Source organism: Oreochromis niloticus, linkage group LG14, assembly GCF_001858045.2.
Source record: "Oreochromis niloticus isolate F11D_XX linkage group LG14, O_niloticus_UMD_NMBU, whole genome shotgun sequence".
NCBI classification, from domain to species: Eukaryota; Metazoa; Chordata; class Actinopteri; order Cichliformes; family Cichlidae; genus Oreochromis; species Oreochromis niloticus.
Genome location: NC_031979.2, coordinates 7,823,389 through 7,841,801, shown reverse-complemented (window position 1 = coordinate 7,841,801; position 18,413 = coordinate 7,823,389). Strand labels below are relative to the sequence as shown.

General features: G+C 41.0%; 1 protein-coding gene across 1 annotated transcript; it reads right to left on the bottom strand.

Moving 5' to 3' along the window:
- Positions 1–120: 120 nt before the first annotated feature.
- Positions 121–2,174, bottom strand: LOC100700053 (retinol-binding protein 2). The gene is made up of 4 exons (XM_003456946.5): positions 2,016–2,174; positions 758–936; positions 543–644; positions 121–269 (listed from the first exon to the last, which is right to left on the bottom strand). The coding sequence occupies exons 1-4, from the start codon at positions 2,086–2,088 to the stop codon at positions 216–218; spliced, it is 408 nt and encodes a 135-aa protein (XP_003456994.1). The 5' UTR covers positions 2,089–2,174; the 3' UTR covers positions 121–215.
- Positions 2,175–18,413: the final 16,239 nt, after the last annotated feature.

Genomic DNA, 18,413 nt, shown 5'->3' with positions numbered 1-18,413 from the left:
TTATGTGTTTAAAAGCCTGTACTTTTTAATCCAGTACTGGATTTATGAGCAAGGTTGGACTTCACTTTTTGTATGCATTTAATAGACAAAATATATCACATCAAAAACACAGTAAATCAGTACAGTTGTGTGACATCAGTTTATTGCAGCTCTCCATAATCACATTATAAAAAGACACAGCAGACGGTTTTGTGCGGATGAACTTCATTCCAGTGTTATTTCGCCTTCTTAAATACTTGGTGGCAGACTTTGTCGAGAACGTGGATTTCCTAGAACAAAAGGTACAGACCTTCAGACTTAAAGTTCAACATGGTGCAACACATGGCTGTCTAGATTACACAACAAGGCTGAGCCCGCATGTGGTTTTTTTAGATAGTGATTCATTATCTTTTTATTGTTATTGCCCGCTGTTATGACATTTAACTTACTTAATGGATAAGATTCCATTAAGTAAATTTTAACTGCTTTTGATTCAAGATTCAAAACACGAGAACATCTAAATATATGGCAGAAATTTCCCAGCATGTCACGTTTTTTCTTACCAGGTGTAGTAGGTCTCCCTCAATCCAGTGTCTCCAGCCACGATTTTCTTTCTCCCCCTTCTGAACACACACCAGCTTATCCCCATCCCAGGTAACTAGTGTCTGTTCCACCACAATATAGGACAAAGACATAGACCTTAATACATCACTGGTTCAACACAGCTGTTCCAGGTGCACTTGTTAAAGGTTCTCGGAGTAAACAAATTCAGTCCTACCTTGACGTTTCGGTTGTCGAGTCCCTTTGTGTACTCATCAAACTCCTCACCCACAGTGAAGTTGACCTCATAGTTTCTGAAGGTGCTGAGGGTCTTTGTTTCAAACTTGTCTCCATTCTGGACTATCACTTTCGTCTGATGCAGGTGGACGGCGATCTTCCTGGTGGCAAAGTCAATGTCTGCAAGCATGCAGGGATGCAAAAAATGAATGCAGGGTCAGCTGAGGCATCAGCTCTTTGTGGGTCTGTGAAGAATATTCTGTCCTGTCTTTGTGTGTGTGCAGACACACCCAAAGCACACATCCAACAGAAATGCACACAACACCACAGGCCACTTATTATGATTCCTCTCCTACCGGTCCTTTTGACAGTTTCGTTTACCCTTTAAAAATGACCTTGCTCCCAGTCAGAAGAGGCCTAAATGAGTTTCTCCATCCCGCTCAGTTTGGGCTCTGCCAAAGAGAACCACCCATCCTGACCGTTTAGATATTCATATCCCATTTGCCCTAAAGTGAAAATTCAATTTCTTCCCATCACTCTTACAGATGAGGTCCCTATATTTACCCATCTAAATGATATTTTTGACCCATTTCCATAAGGATGTCATTTTCCCATCCGCTGGATGGAAATGAGGCGGAGGCATTGAGGATTTCCTGGATTTTGTGTGAGCCGAGTGTACCGAGGGTTGTTTTATGAATTGCAGATAGAGTCGTGAATAATGAAAGTGTTTCTGGGCCTGATCAACGACACGCCAAAAAAAAAAAGGAAGGAAGGAGAGCCTTTTTTTTCTTCCCTCCTTCTTTTTTAAAAATTGACGAGCTGGCCCGCTGCCTGATCCAGGGTCGGAATCTGTCTTCCATTTCTGTGGATCGTGGAGGATGAAAATGCAGAAAGGAGTGAATCAATATTTATTTGGCGTCGTAACAGACGGCAACCGCTCACAGAGTGGAGGTTAACTCAGCCTGACAGCAGCTCAATGAGGAAATGAAGCAGTGCCATAGCACTCTTCTTTTTTTTCCCTTCCTCTTTCCACTGTCTTCATCTGTCTCTCACACTGCTGCTCTCTCATCTTTTCTGTCACACACATGCTAGATTTCCTGCCCAGACCTTCCTGTCTACTTGGCTGCTTTTAAATACATCACTGTAACTGAGCTACAGTAAGCTACAGTGTGTGTTTTTGGGTTGGATTTTTAAAGAGAGTTGCCAAGCCAAATTCTCTCCTTCTATGCCGTATCAGATTTTGCATGAGCGCGACTTACCGAGGGCCTTCATGACGTCTTCAAAGTTATCATTGCTCACCATCTCCCAGCGTCCACTGTAATCTGCAGGCATGTTTGACTGGTGTGCGTTTGGAGGCAGGAGTTTGCCGTAACGTTTGTTTGTCAAGCAAAGAGAGAGGCAGTGCGTCGCCCAGCCCTTTATATATACCGTGTTTGTTCCTGTGTGTGTGTGTGTGAAAGTGCTTGAGTGTGCATGTGTGTGTGTGTTCACACTTATACCACTATGTGAGGACCAAAATTTCAACTATTACTATGCTTGTGAGGACCAACATTCCCCACAAGTTTGAAGGCATTTTTCAGGGTCAAAATGTGGTTTTAGTGTCAGGGTTACAGTTAGGTTATGGTTAGGTTTAGGCTGAGGTTTGGGGTTAGGCATTCATTTTTGATGGTTAGGGTTAGGGTGAGTGGATAGGGAAAGCATTATGTCAGTTAGATGTCCGCACTAAGATATAAAAGGAAAGCATGTGTGTGTGGACCAAAGGTCAGTGTCATTGTTTGTCCTTCCAGTGAGTGTGTGTATATGTATGCAGAATAAGCTCAGGTTTGCATTTTTTTTGCATTGTAAACACACTCATGTGGGTTTGTGTGTTGTGTTGTGATATAAAATCTCATATTACCTACAGCTGAGAATAGACTTTGTGCATGCTTGGAGGTCTGAGCATCACACTGATGCACTGTAAAGAGTCTCCTGCACTTGTTCCAATCTCCATTTCCGACTTCCGCAATCACTCATTCTAATGTGCTGGAGTGGAGATGAGCTGTAGTGGAGCATGGAGATGTGTGCTGATTACCTTAGCGATAAGTTTGGGAGTTTTGCGGTGGAGACATTCTTCTCTCTCCTTTTTTTTTAAACTTCAAGGAAAGAAATTTTGTTGACTCAAACACAGATTTTTTTTCTTTATTGATGAAACGCTTCCTGATAAGATAAGACACTCAGGCCTCAGTCAGCTGGAGTTACTTTATCAGCAATTGAGCATGAGTGTGTGCTCACATTTTTACAACAGTGTTTCTCTGTGTTAATGTCTGAGCTGCTTAGTTCGGGTTAATGAAAAGTTTCTGGTTGGTTTATTTGTGCGGGGTTTCGGCGTTGGATCACAGTTCCTTGTGTTTAATAATTCTGAAAGCTGCCATCTAATCCAATCCTCTTCCATGTCTGTTCATTGAATCAGATACCCCAGCAGAGACTGTGTCCGACACAGAATCAATATGACTCACTCTCTGGATCTCTTTCAGAAGCTGCAGTGATTTTCATAAAATATTGTGCTGTTGTGACATGGTTTCACAACAGCAGCGGTACCGCGCGCTCATGCTCGCATTGAATTCATCTACGGCTCAAAGATGATGTTGTATGTGGAGGGCCAAAGGTGATGTTGGAGGAGAAGCTCTGATAAACCTCATAATTTATCAGGGCTGATAATAACCTAACCACAGCAACATTTAACACAGAGAGATGAACAGATCGCAACGTCCAACTGCACTCTTTGCTTCATCTCACTGCATTTCAGCCGTCTAGTGTAATCATTGACAGACTCTGCCTGCAGTCTGTTTAGTTTGTGTTTTCCTTACACTATCCATGATTCTATGCATAATACATATGCAGTAGAGAATTAGTAAGACTAAGTAATACTAGTAAGACTAATACACTGATTGCCGAAATAAGCAGAATCAGAGAAGAACCCTCCTACACTGTCTCACCTACTGCTGAAATATTTATGTAATACATATTTAAAAATGGGTCTGACCCCAGGGTCACCAAATGGTCTGCTTTGAGGCAAATCTGGGTGTGTTTTGGGACTTTGTATCAACCATAAAATTCAAGCGCACAAAACAGGTTCTTTTACAGTGCTTTATATCTAACATTCACTCTCTAATGAATGCATCACGAGCAACTCTGGATTCGGTAACTTGCTCAAGGGTACTCTGGCACACAGACTAGAGTAGCCAGGGATCAAACCAGCAACTTTCACAGACAGTCTTGGTTGATAGCTAGGAGGTAAAATTAGAAGTAACTAAATTGTAGCTGTGCTGCTTGGATCAGATGCTGAAAATGTGTTGTCAGAACAGCCAAAACTAATAATATGTAATTAAAGAGTGAACTAACAATAACTTAGATTACTTACAGGTTTTTGGCATTGCTGTTCCTTGGGCACAAAATGTTTGAAAAACCCTGATCCATCCAACATTCAAAAAAATCCAGAATGTTTAAAAATGTTCTAAATGACAGATAATGGTTATTGGAATCATAAATATCTGCATAAGCATGGGGAGCTTGTTTTTGTTTTGTTTTTTGATCAGATATAAGACTTTTTGGCTTTTACTCTTTACATGGAAACTGTTTGTTATAAATATGTGCGCTTCTTTAATCTACTGTAAAAACTATGCTTTCTGTTTATCTATTTTACTTCTTTTCATCATTTCAGCATCTGGTTGATTATTAGGGGAAAAAAAGTTTTATAATTTAGTTTTACCTTGTTTGAAGAAGGACTACATCAGCCTTGTTGAGTGTAGTCTCTGTGGGTTGGATTATAATCTCCAAATGGCCAAAAAAACCAACTCCTATTTCTTGCTGTTTCTTAAAGAAAATTTCTAAAACACAAACTAGGGTCATTCAGTGTTCAGTGAGGGCTTTGAATAAAAAGCAGGACATGTAAAGATGGTGCTGGAGTGCGTGCTGCTGTGTTTTGCTGATTCCGTAGTAGCAGGTTTGCTACACAATATTTAAATGATGTTAAACTACAAACTACTTTTTCAAATATTTTATTAAAATATTCACCAAAATGTTAAAGATGAATTAATCACTTTTCATTTCAAATGATAAAAAAATCAAAATACATCATGGGTTTTGTAGTTGCTCAAAGTAATCATTTGTGGAGAGTAAAACACCAAACTTGGCAATTTCCCAAATTTCTGAGACCTTTAGCAACTCTCAGCTCATTGTATTGATTTTGTTAAAGCCGCTACCTTAAAGGTTTTAGCACAAAGTGATCTCCCCCAATGGTTTTATTTTCATCAGCAGTAGATCAAGCAAAAAGCCACTGTATAGGCTTCTACCTGCACAGCACAAACATATAGACAGTTAGTTAACAACAAGTGAGCATACAGAGAGCTGGTTATTTAAAAGAGAGTAGACAAATCTATGAGGCTGAATAACAGACTTTCATGTGTAGAGCGATGACTCCAGATAAGTGCTGTTAATTTATGTTTGTCGGATGTATAGAAACTGCAAAAATAAAAGCTTTGTACATTTAACAGTATGTCACTGTTGTGTTTTCAGACAGGTGCACACATCCCAAGCCTTCAATAAAATCAAGCATTATAAATTTAACATAAGAGAACATAAATTCTATAAGCAATTAGACAACAATGATATTTTAATGTACACTTGCAAGGTAGATGACTGGTGTGTTCACCTGTCATACACAGAAGAGTTATTATAAAGATTTCTAGCATTAAAGCATTTTTTATGGCAGTGTGGTTGAATCCGTGTGAAGGCGAAAGAGCTCTGCTGCTTCAAGAATCTGGAGTGGAGTGGGTGTGATGTGTCGTCCACGATGGAGCAGTTCGTTCAGTGCCCTCCTGTCCTGATCTTTAGTCAGTGTGGCTCTTGCGCAAGGCCTTGATCAAATGAACAGGAATGACAGAAAGGGCCTGGAAGCCTTCTATGGGGCTCAGGAGGTATAGCATGTAGTCTGTCCACTACTCAGATACTTAGTAATTCAACCCTTCCTCTGCACTTGCACGGGTGAACTGTTCACTCATTCACACACATTCACAGCCAGAATGATTGAATGTTTCTTGTAGTTTAAAGTGCTTTGAGCAGTTTATAAGATTCGAAAAACTCTGTGCACGCTATCTATTCACTAAAAAGTATGAGGGACTTTATGAATGTGCATCTTTTGGCCAACTTTGAACACTTGTGATGATTCAATATGAAATATTGCTACACTTGTGTTTTTTCTCTGCTCTGGACAGTAGAAGAGGCTCTGCTGTACAAGGGCGATGTCATGCACTGAAGCAAAATCTAACAAAAGTTGAAGGGTTGTTTGCTTATACTGCCAAGTTGCTGATCACATCTGATCAAAGTGCACCAGCACAGCCCTGATAAAGCAAATTAGTAGAGTTTGCTTTCCCTAAGCAAACTTGAGCTTGATTGCTGGCTGTTTCTGCATATTTAAGGTTAGAGAGAAAACCATTGCACTTATTTATCCTAATTAAAAACCACATTTCTAACTCACAATACAGAACTGTGCCTGTACATCAAAACAGTTTCTACCTGCATCTACCTACACTTTGAAATGTGGACTGCTCTTCATCAAAGTTACAATAAACTAAACTAAACTAAACTGAACTAAACACACAAACAGTTTTACTCTTGATGTCTTGATGGCACACTGGGTAGTCATTAACAGTCTATGCTGGAAAAAGCATTTGATCATCTACAAATGTCTCACAAAGCTATTTGATACCAAAATTTTCATTTTAGAGAAGGATTGTGGGCTGTAGCTGTGTCCCTCTCCATAAAAAAAATCTTGCACAGTCTGGTTACCGGCAACGTTTGATCTTTTCAAGAAAGATTGGTTCATGTAAACCACGCTTCAAGCACAGCAAATTTCCCTTTAGCCCTCAGGAGAAGCATTATCGAGAAGCACAAATCTGAGAAATGCTACAAAACATTTCTCGACCCAGATTTTATCAGTTCACATGAGTGGGAGTCCTGCAAATGACAAATCGAGACCACAGCATTCAGCCCTGAATTAAATAAAAAGAAAGGTAACAGCAAAACACCTGCAGAAATCTCTACAACTGACTAAATATTAAACCGTGCGTCCATTATAAGAACATTATAAGACCCCAGCTATCAGCTTCATGCTTTTAACTGAACGAACCACAAACAAAACTGCTACTTTCCAGAAAAAATAAAACAAAAAACTGGACGTCTGAAATTTAGCGAAAAGAAGTAGAAATGTTGAACTTCATAGTCGTATCTTTATCCTTGGTTTGATTTCTCTTTTTTTGTAGTTTTTTAAATAAAAATGGAACTACACACGGACTCTAAATCCTCACCACTGCTATGAACGAGTGTGGAGGGAACATCACAGTTTAAGGCTTCATGGTTTTGCAAGGACAGCAAATTTGAATTTGAATTAAGGAGAATGTCAGGGCAGCAGTTCATGACCTGACACTTATGAAAGGTCAGCAACGCAACCAGGCAATTTATCCACAGCCCAGGAAAAAGAAAGAAGAAAATCCATGTTTGTGAGGCACTAAATCCTGACCTCAAACCAAATGAGATGCTGTAGTTCATTAGGAATATTGATGGACTGAGATTGGACTGAGAAATGATTCACACTTCCTACTGATCTTTTGTAATTCTCATAGGCAGCCACAGGAAACATCTATTGTTAATGCTAAAGGAGTTTGTATAGGTTACTACACTAACACTTACTTCTTCTGGAGTGTTCATCTGTTTGTTTGTAAGATGAAGTCACAAGAAGGTCAGCTTACATTTGATAAGTGAGGGTTCACCAAGCTTTCCTCGCTGCCGCACACGCAGCAGAAAACGGAAAAGTCTCTTTGATCTTCTCAAGTTCCCTCTCTACAGTTTCCCCATTTCACCACACAGGGGCGATGTTGCTACACACGAGTCAAAGTACCTTGTGAGACCTTGTGAGAATATCTTGGACTCTGTGCAAAAATATTAGCACATTTCATACTGCGATGAAAGTTAAAACGACACAGAGCCATCTGGGAACTGAGAGGCCGACTTAGTGGAAATCTGTTCATGTTTTTTTTTCTTTTTTTGTTAGGTTAAAGAAAAGTATTAGCTGATTTATAGTAAACACGAAGACAGAGACGGTTAATTACACAGAGAATGACAAGTAATCCCCTAAGAAAGAATGGCTGCAACTATGTGCACACGTTTGCACGGCGTCTCATAAACGTATGCAAATGCAATTAGGGTAGTTTTAATAATGCATCACAGTGCATCACATTTTCAATTCTGCCTGATTCACACCTAATGGCACAGCCCCCGTAACCTTGTAGGCACACACTGCATTGACAGTTATTTCTGTCAGCTGAGTACACACTTCCTTGTGTGTGTGTGTGTGTGTGTGTGTGTGTGAATGAGTTTTAAGATATCTTCACAACTTGCCTGCAACCTTGGCATCTAACTGATACATATCTTTGAAATAATCTCACAATTCTGTTTCCTGCTAGACTTCTCACCTCCCCACCCCAACTTGTGAGTGCCTTATTCCACTTATCTCAGCATAATCTTTATAACGGTGAGATGTCGTGCATTGTGCTTACGTGCTGCGTCAGTCTCCACAAAATGCGATTTCAATATCCTGTGCGATTCAATTCAATTTGCTTCATTAGTGTGGCATTCAAAGCTTTGCATTATGAAGTCTTTACACCCCCGTGCAGCTCCCGCAGTGGGCTTCTCATCCCTCCCTCATCTCTTCCTTCTCCCCGTTGTTTTAAAAAACATCAAAGGTTAGATTAATCACAATCCTCAGAGGAGACGGATGACTGAGAGAAGTCTGCTCTTTGTTATGAAATCTTAGTTGCAGATTTCAGCAGAGAATAGATATATTTGCAGTATTTTTTCTTCATCCCACCCATGGATTCTAATAGTGCAGTGTCTTGCTGTGTGCTTTGATGTCCCAGTGAGAATTGAAAGGGCCCCAATGTTCCCACACAAATGAATGATTTTTTTTTTTTTGCTTTTACCCTCCTTATGGAAGCCTGTTTGGGAAAAAAAGAAGCTCAGCAGTGTTACATGCATCAGTACACACTGAAAAATAGCCGTGTTAGAGGAAATTGCACAAACAGGGGGAACGCATGCCCACGCGCACAAAAAGATGCATAAAAAGACATTTTCATCCTAAATAACCTTTGCAATTTCAGACAGAGGACAAAATCCAGGTAGAGTGTAAGTCCGTTTTTATTGCTTCTGCACTTTTACAAATGATATGCAGGGCTTTAGACTGCAGAAAATAATAGATCTGCTGGTTATACAGTGTTGCTGTCAATACACGGGGTCCTTTCAGGTGTCAAAGACACGCGCTGTGGAGGTATCCTTTGTCAAGGTCACTCAATGTGCACTGCAGGCTGCTTCATAACAAAAAAGAAAAAAAAGAAGAAGAAAAAACCCCAACAACAGCCAGATCTACAAAGCAAGCTCTGCTTCCTGTCATTTGTACAGAATGCTGCCATGAATGTATGCATGTGCTGCATGCACTCAGCTGTGCTTGTTTGTCCATTTATGCATGCTAAATGATTCACCCCGACCGATCAGCATCGGTACATGTGTGCTTTGTTGGACTGAGCCTATTCTTCTCATAATAAATCAAAATCTTTTTTTACACCTCTGTGTGCACTCATTCCCCAGAGGGGGGGAAACCACTCCTCAAAAAAACTCTGACCTTCACCAATCCACATGGTGCCCCCCCCCCAACCATTCAGACAAAGCAAGACAATATACTGTAAATAAACTCTCTGCTGCCATCTTTCACTTAAAAAATAAAAAAAGAAACTAACTTTTTTTCCCTCAGGAAGTTTGAGCAGGAAAGTAAAGAAGAGGAGAGGGGAATGACAATGTTAAATATTTCATGTTTTCCTCTTGGTAATTCCGTGCGGTCGGAACGAGACCTCGTTTTCCACAGAAACATGAGCAACTTTGGGACTGATTGCAGGAGCCTGGGAAGCTCTGTGTTTCTCTTTTATTTTTTTATTTTTTTTTTTGCCTCTCTGCTCCAAAATAGGCCTGGGTGGTGATGCATAATGCATGGGGCTTCCTATGTGCAGCTGGAAAGGGCTGTGAGTCCTGAGGGATCAGCCAGGGAAAGGGGTGTCCAGATTCACATTCTGCTGCGTGGGGCTGGACACGTCAAAAAAAAAAAAAAAAAAAAAAAAAAGGAGCTTGAAGGAAAACATGAAGCTTGTGTGTTTTTTAAAAAAAAATTCCTGTTCAGATTACTGTAAGATATCTTACTGGCTTTCATCTCAATCAGGGCCACAAGAGAAAACGTGGGGCTCTTTTTGTCAAATGTATTATTAATTGAAAGTTTCTTCTAGTGTATATTTAATTTTTATGATTCAAATAGTATAATATTGGAGCACCGTGTTAGTTCAGGCAATCCATCGAGTCAAGCTGCGGCAGATCAGCTGATTTCACTGCCAGCCCACATCAGCTGATGGTCAGCTGATAGGATTCTACACATCCAGCTGTCAAATCTCACACTCACGGGTCCATAAGTATTTGGACAGTTTTGTTTTTGTTTGATGTGGTGTTGAAAAGAGACAAATTTAAACTGATTTATGTCAACACCCAAATACTCATGGACCTAACTGCTATATAGGCTGCTTTGGCCCGTATAGTTGGTGGTGCAACTGCAAGCCACTTAACAACCCACCACTATCTCAGCTTTTTCCATTTCATTCTATTCATGCTACTGTATTTCTGACTTAACCAACACCAAGTGTGTTGTCATTGATGCCTGATCTGTCCTGCCTTTAGGCCTTCCATTCCTGGGCACAATCTGATTTTGATCTAAGTGGCAAGAGAGCTGGACTTGTAGAACTGACATTTAAAGAATCCCTCATAAGAGATTTGCTTTATCTGTTCCTGACAACGTCCTTGTGGATCCCTTATCCTGTGGTGGTTCAAGTAAATCTGAGGCTCCGCGTTATCGGTGCATTCCTCGGCATATTTATGCAGAGTTGACACTGCGTTGTTTTGGTTTTTTTGCGCAGCGTGGCGGCTTTTATCCTGCCAATCCAGTGTTTTCCTGTTGTGTTGAAACAGAATCTCTGTGCGTCTCTCACGCGTACAGTTGTTTATGCTAAACATTAGTATGCACAGGCATGTCAGCTGTCACACTCATGCTTGTATCCAGAGCCCCTCCCCAATGGAAAATGAATTTCAGTGCACAGCTTCTTCTTCTTCCCAGTTGTTGACAAAAACCAGTGTGCCGTAGTCTCTTATGCTGCTAACCTGTTGTCGTGCAAGTTTGGATTTGTATAATGAGCATTTGTTCTCTTCCATCCGACGCTGCCTTGTGTTCAAACATTTGTTTGATTAAGTAATTAGCAGAGGAAAAGAAAAGAAAAAGCCAGGGTTTGGAAGAAGAAGCCTATAAATAATGCGTTGACTTTAGAAGCGTCATATCTTTAGCTCGAATGATTAAATCCCCCTGCCTTAAACAATAAAAAGCAACTGATGCTGGGACTGATGTCTTTGGCTGTGTTATTACAGATCAAAACAAAATTTGTGGTAGCACCCTCCTCTAGTTTCAAGATGCTTCCCAAACACTGCTCAAGGTCTTCGTTAGCAAATCGAGCTGGCTGAAGCTTCATTGTGAGACCTTGGTGTGGTTATATGATAGTCCCATATTATTTCTATCTTTTTAATCCCTGCGCACGTCTTCCACAGTGCACCTGCCTCCGGCTCAGAACGTGACCAAAATAACTTCCCATCACATGACTCTTCAGGTTTATATGGCTCGTACTGTGATTTATTTATGAAAGCGTGTTTTTCTCCTCTAACAAAATTAAGAAGGAAATAAGTAAAAAGGGGGCACTGTCATTAGTAGAGACACATACTGAGTCTTATAAATAAAACATTTACTATCAGAATGAACATAATTTGTTCTAAACTTTTGTTCTATGTAACTGAAACCGATATTGTTGCCAATATATCTGAACACATCGTCAGTGGGGGAAAGTAAGATACACATACAACCTATAGCCTGTAATACTATTACTTTTTAACTGTGAGGACAATGGCTGGATGCCGGTGGCAGCGGTGTTCCTTTGTTCCACCTGTCAGTATTGCAAGTAATTCACTAGCAAAGAACACAATTATTGCACAAGTAATTTTCTTTTATATCATAGTGTGTCATTCTGTATCATTATACTGACTGGGGGAAAAAATAAGCCTTAGCTCAGCTTCGCTTTGCGACACCTCTTGCATGCGAAGTGTGCATTATTTAACAGTGTATTCACTTCACTTAGATATTTCATGTGTAGATCAAGGAGAGGAGAGGCTGCTGGCGGGATTGAGAGTCTTTTGTGCTGAGACAGTTGGTTGCCAGTCCATCTGGGTATGAAAAGTGCTCCAGTTGTCACAAACAGTCTGCATTTCTGTCCTGTGTTACTGAGAGAAATGGTGAAAAGGACAGGAATGACTGACGAAAAAGTGATGCGAAGGCATTGTGGGAAAGAGGAAAGGAAGGCAAACATAAGTGAAATGTGGAAGGAATGGAGGAAAACATAGGTTAATTTAGTTATTTGGAGTTTATGCCTCACTGTAGGAGCATTGTCGGGGACTCTGATGTGAGGTGGGGGAGCGAAATGAGAAAACTTTGGCCCAGGTTCCCGTCTAATTTCTCTTAGTTATTTGGCCTTTCCGCTTGTGGAGCTTTCAATCTCTGAGGCCTTCGGGGGGTCCAGATTATCTCTTTCGTTTGGAGAAAATGAGCTGAGCTGGAAGCTACATTACCTCCCCTGCCTTATGTGAGCTCATTTTTCCCACACCGCCATTAGCTCGCTAAAGCCATTTGGAGATGCACTGTGGAGTGTTTTCCATGTTCATCAGTAAGTGCCTGGCATTCCTTCAGTCAATTATCACCAGAACTGTCTCTGTGTGATAATTCAGGCCTCGGGCTTGTGTTTCTGTGCCAGGGTGGGTATACAAGGGACATGTTGATGGAGGTTTTGAGCAGAGCTTCCAAATTCAAAGTAGCAATCAGCCATCCCTGCTTCATACTCACATATGAGACCAAGTGATTTAATACAAGTAAAAGTGGAATGTTAGATATTGTACCACTGTACAGAGTGCATTATTGGTTAAAGAAACAAAAAGAAATAATAGAGAAAGCTTGAAGTGAAATGATGCCTCTAAATGCACATATATTAGACTGTCATGCAGAGAAATCTGCATTCTATGTGGATATGAATAGGGATGTGTATAACATTAGATAATCTGTTGTCCGTTTACAGCATCTTGTTGTGTGATTGCATTTGTCCCTAACCTTCAGGAACCCTCGTGTTAACTTTTATCTTGTCGAAAAAAGTTAGCGTTCATCCTCCATCTTCACTGTTTATATTATGCTAACATAGCTGTTTCGCTAGCCATCATTATATACCAGCTAGCCAAACTTCAGTAACCCTGCAAAACATCACTGCTGTTTACTTTCCCGTCTTCATTTATGTTGGAAGTGATAGCAGGGCTGTATGTTTTTGTTTCAGAAATCCCTCAGTCTGAACATGGTATATTTAGATGGAAACTAGCGAGCTAACTCCCTGCTAACTTCTAACTCCATTAAATTTAATAAATTCAGTTTTCATGGATGCCTGGATGTTAAACTTAATTGTTACATCTGGTAGAGCAGCCACACTGATCATTTTATTACAAATGAAAGAATTTAGACAGTTTTTCAACTGTCAGTGATGCCGCAGTGATCGTTTGACTTTGGGACCTGCAGCGTAGTTTGGGCCCAGACATGGCTAATGACATCGAACTTAAAGACCAGATAGGTCCAAGTAGTTTTATATTTACTGCACTTTTTTAATGACAAGGCAGTAGGATTTAATGCACGCTCTTAGACACTTGTTATTACCACTTATTACTTAATATATTTTCTCTCAGTCCCGGAATAAAAAGCGTAGCCTCAGTTTTAGCTCTGTGCTTCTTTTTAAAAAAATATAAACACAAAATGCATCATGAGACAGGGCTATAGGGATGTTAAACTCCTTACACATCACTTAAAACCTGTTTTCTTGGCATAATATATGTTATGTTCAAAAATTGAAGCAGTTCTCTCTTGTTTGGCTGACAGATCAGCTGACTCCCACCATCCTCCTGCTTCCTTCTCCTTTTTCTTCAAATGTCATTTGCCTGTTTCGAGCAGAACTTCCACTACTGAGGTCCTTGCAACACAAGCTTCCCTTTTTAAAAAAAAGTGGTCCTCAAAATGTGTTTCCTTGCAGAGAGCTATACGGCCATGGCAGTATGCTGGCTGCACATAGGTGGACCGTTATCCGCTATCAATTGTTCATCAATTGCTGGGATTCATTCTTGGATGAGTACACAGTTGGGATCTCTCCAACATTATGATGTCACATTATGTCAACTGAAAGCTCAGCAAAAGCAAATATAATATTATAATAAAACTGTAACTCAAAACAAAACCTATACCTACTGGTTAACATCCACAGAAAAATGTGTGAAATAATTTCCAATTTAAAAGTTGTTCATTGAACACTCATAATGATGTAATCTGTCTACTACAAATAGTGTTTAAAGATGTTCTGTCTGTACTGATGTATAAGAGCATATATATACGTCCTTCCAGAGTAGCCTTGACATTTTGACTCCACTATTTGACTTCATTATTGCCACTGAAGCAAAGTAGCATAGCAGCTTCAGGTTACTGCAAGAAGTAACTGTGAGAGTTAAATTGCATCCATAGTAACAAGCGTCCTTGCCCCTAACATTGGCACACTTCTTCTTAGTGACTATTCCATAATGATCCAACATTGCAGGCTAAACATATTTTTATATTTCTATAGTTAACTGAGGGTAAGACGGCGGCACGGTGTTAGGCACTGTTGCCTCACAGTAAGAACGTACTGGGGTTGAGCCCACCGTCTCACAGACAATCATTAAATGGTTCTTCATCTCTCTGTGTTAGCCCTGCAACACATTGGTGACCTGTCCAGGATCTACCCTGCCTCTCACCCTTTGTCAGCTGGGATAGGTTCCAGCCCTCAGGGCCCTTCTTCTTCCATTCATCCATGTAAGTGGAAGAATGGATATAGTGAACTGAAGTCAGTTTTACAACATAATCTATCTGTAGAGCTCTGAACTCTGTTTACTTCCTGCGTAGTTCTTTTCACTGTAAAAATCAAGCAAGAATATAATTTCCGCTTGGGGTGTCCAACAGCACTCAGACAGCTGTGTGAAGAGTAAGTCCAGGGAGTATGTTGAGCCACTTCCAGGCACTACAAACCGATAGGATAACCTCCTTTTTACCATAAATACCATCAAAGAGGCCTGACGGCAAATGTTTTCATCTGAGGTGTGTGTGTGTGTGTGTGTGTGTGTGTGTGTCTTGGTGCAACAGTCATCTTTTAGGGAACAGAAAAGTCCACATTAGGTGTTTGCAGGGGTTGTATAGGAGCATGTCACAAGTGTGTCAGCCAAGAGGCCCCAGTTTGTGCACTGTTTGAAGACTTCGTGTTTTGTGCTTTTGCCGTTAAAGTTTACAAAGACACAAAGAAGAACATGGTAATGTTCAAATATGCTACATGTTACCGCAGGAATCTCTGCAATGCCAGCAGCTGATACAACACATCTCAACCTGGTAATAGAAGGCCCTCCTCATATACAGTCACTTGCTCAGCATGCACTCAGCATCATGTCTTAAATACCTGTAACACCAGTTCTCATCCTGTGAGGCCTCCTTGTACGCCTCAGTGGAAGCCACAGTTTTATGATGTAAACATCATAAAACTGTGGCTAAATATTCAAACTGTTGCAGATGGGAGGAACTGGCATTCTAACACGTGGTTAAACAGGGGTTATTGTGGCGAACAGGTTACAAAGGGTACCTCAAACCATGATCGTTTCCTGTCCTTAAGCAGGTAGTTCACTTATTCAGCTTAACAGCAACTACAAATCAAAGAAAAACAAAAAGAAATAAAATAAAACCAATAACAATAATAATAATAATAATAATAATAATAATATTAATGATTACAGAAAGCTCCTGTCTGCTGGTATGAGCTCCTTTATGCCACTGCCTACTAATGCAGACTTCCATTGTTCTTCCTAATTTATTCAGCCAGCTGATACCCTGCAGGTCACAGTCTGAAGCTAAGGGGTTACACAGTGACTGAAATGTGACTCCAAGGAGGCATGACATCAGTACGTCAGTATGCGACAAGCTGAGTTGAAAACGTGTGGTGTGTTCCAGCAATAATGCATTGCTTCTGAGGCAAAAGATGAGCTCTGAGGGCAGTGTGTGTGTGTGTGTGTGTGTGTGTGTGTGTGGTAGCTTTCACTTCAAGCAGCATTCATGCCGAGCTGATGTGATGTTGCCATGGGTCTGAGGGGTTCATTGTGTTCTGGAGGTTTATCGTGGGCTTAAAGGGGCGTATCAAACAAGTGAAAGGGTTTTTTAAATGTCACTTCTAGGTCTGATCTGTAATTGGTTATTTGCGGTTTTGTCCAGAATTTTTAACCTGGGCCTTATGACTCCTTCTAACCTCACTTTTCTGCCTCGCTCTGGCCCGGGCTCCACTGTCTCGGCTAACATTTATTGCGAGTTATGGACCGTATGAATAATTGATCCCGATTCTATTTAAGATCCTGACGGGGACAAATGGGATGGGGCTACACTCGCCAATATTTCTCCCTCCACTGCCCTAATAGGAGCCCTCTTTACCCGTGCCACCGCAGTCATTTTTCCTCCCTCTCATATTCCCTCGTCTTCCCCGCCCAGTTTCCTTTTCTCATAGTGCGCCATACCTTGTTCCAAGTTGCCGACACTATTTTAAGAACTGGAATCATTCCAGGCAGTGTAAAGGGTATTAGAGAGGAGTAGCTTCAGCTCTATGACAGACGATGCCAGCATCGGTCGATAGCAGATAGCGGGGTAAGGATGTATCTCTGTGGTTTTATAGTGGACTGGCCCTTTAAGTGTCATAACCAGGGAGATCATTTGGAAACAACAACATGAGACCATAGTACATCTATTTGTGCTATAAGGCGAACACCAAGATCAATGCTTATCACATTGGGTCTTTATGTCTGTGGAAGTAGTCCAATCTATTAACTGTGCCTGTGTGTACTTCTGTGTATCGTGTGCCTGGAGGGCCGAGGTGCAGTAGCTCTTCCGTAGGAACGTGTCCCTGTGGTCGGGCCAGCGCAAAACGCCGGCTCCAGGTTCAGAAGTGATGGCAGATCATTAGTGTGCGCACATGCTGCGGGGAAGTCAGAAGATATGGACCTAATGGACTGTAATGGACCCACAAACACAAACACACGTATAGGTAGGCGTGTAATTCACTGCAGCACCGACCATAATGAGCAATTCACTCCATGTTGTAGCATTCATCTTTCCCCTTCTTCTGTGAATTTGCTGGACGAGACAGAGACCCTTGAAAATCTTTCAGCACTGAGCGTCCCTGCAGAAGTTTCTTCCTTCTCTCGCTGAACACTAGGGTCCTTTTCAGCATTGATATTTGTCCAGCAGTGAGATCTAATAGCAGGCTAAAAAGAAGACGGCCGCTGACAGAGCTTAGGATATCCCCGAAAACCTTCTGGGTGTCATTCACTGTCAGCTGGACTCCTACACTCACCAATATGTTGTAAATAGAACAATAGCTACCCTGTGAGTTGCACAGAGAGCCCTGCTCCTGTTGACGATGTCTCCCCCTTAGCCTTCCTCCTTTTTTCCACATCTTTATCGTGTGCGTCATCCACTCTTTTTTTCATGACTCAAACTCCCACTCCAGCACTTAAACAACACAAATCTCCTGAAGATAGATTTCTGTAGATTATGATTTAAAAAGGTCTATAAAAGTGTAGGCAGGGAGATGAAAGGCCAGACAAATGAATAAAAGGAAGGTAAGATTAATTTAATATATGAATATACTGGCTTCGGTGCTCGTAAAAGCAGCATAGCCAAACGTAACCTGGGGGAAGGGGGCAGGTACATCAGCATTAGTAGCATTAGGTTGGTTAGAGCACATCTGCTCTCTTGCGATTCATAAAAACACTCCAGCACTGGAAATATTCTGTACACAGGGTCTGTGGCAGCCAGTGGCATCTGACCCTTTTCATAGGCAGCAGGAAGGAAAGGGTTTGCATGAAATATCAGTAAATTCTGGATACAAATATAAGCCAAGAAACTACAACTTAAAACAGGCTTATTGGTGTCTCCATCTGCATAAACACTGAACACGAGCTACTTGAAGAAACACGAGTTAAAGTGTTTGGAATTACTGCCACAGTTTCCTAAACTGAATAGAATTTAAACAATCTCCAACAAAGAGGATGGAAAACCATAACTAGGGAATGAACACGTTTTTTTTTTTTTAGCTGAGTTAGTTAGGAGTAACTTACTGTAGGAGGATCATCAGACTTTCGTGCGCCGTAAGTAGTGGATGTTTGAAAAAAAGATGGGGGTTGTTTTTATCGCAGCTGTGTGGGGGTTTTTCGCTCTCACTTCAAAGAAAAGCTCATTTTCACCCAACTTTCGTAAGTAACCGAGTCTACTCAGAAACCATCCAACAACTGATGTGGCAACACTTGTGTTAGAGTGATTATCACATACAGCGTGACGCACTCTTATGAAGCACGCT

Bases quoted from the DNA above. Each gene is read 5' to 3' on its own strand.
- LOC100700053 (XM_003456946.5), bottom strand. From the start codon at position 2,088: ATGCCTGCAGATTACAGTGGACGCTGGGAGATGGTGAGCAATGATAAC. The intron at 645-757 runs GTAGGACTGAAT...GTGGTGGAACAG, and splicing joins TCGACAACCGAAACGTCAAG to ACACTAGTTACCTGGGATGG. The intron at 270-542 runs GTAAGAAAAAAC...CTTTTGTTCTAG, and splicing joins AGGGAGACCTACTACACCTG to GAAATCCACGTTCTCGACAA.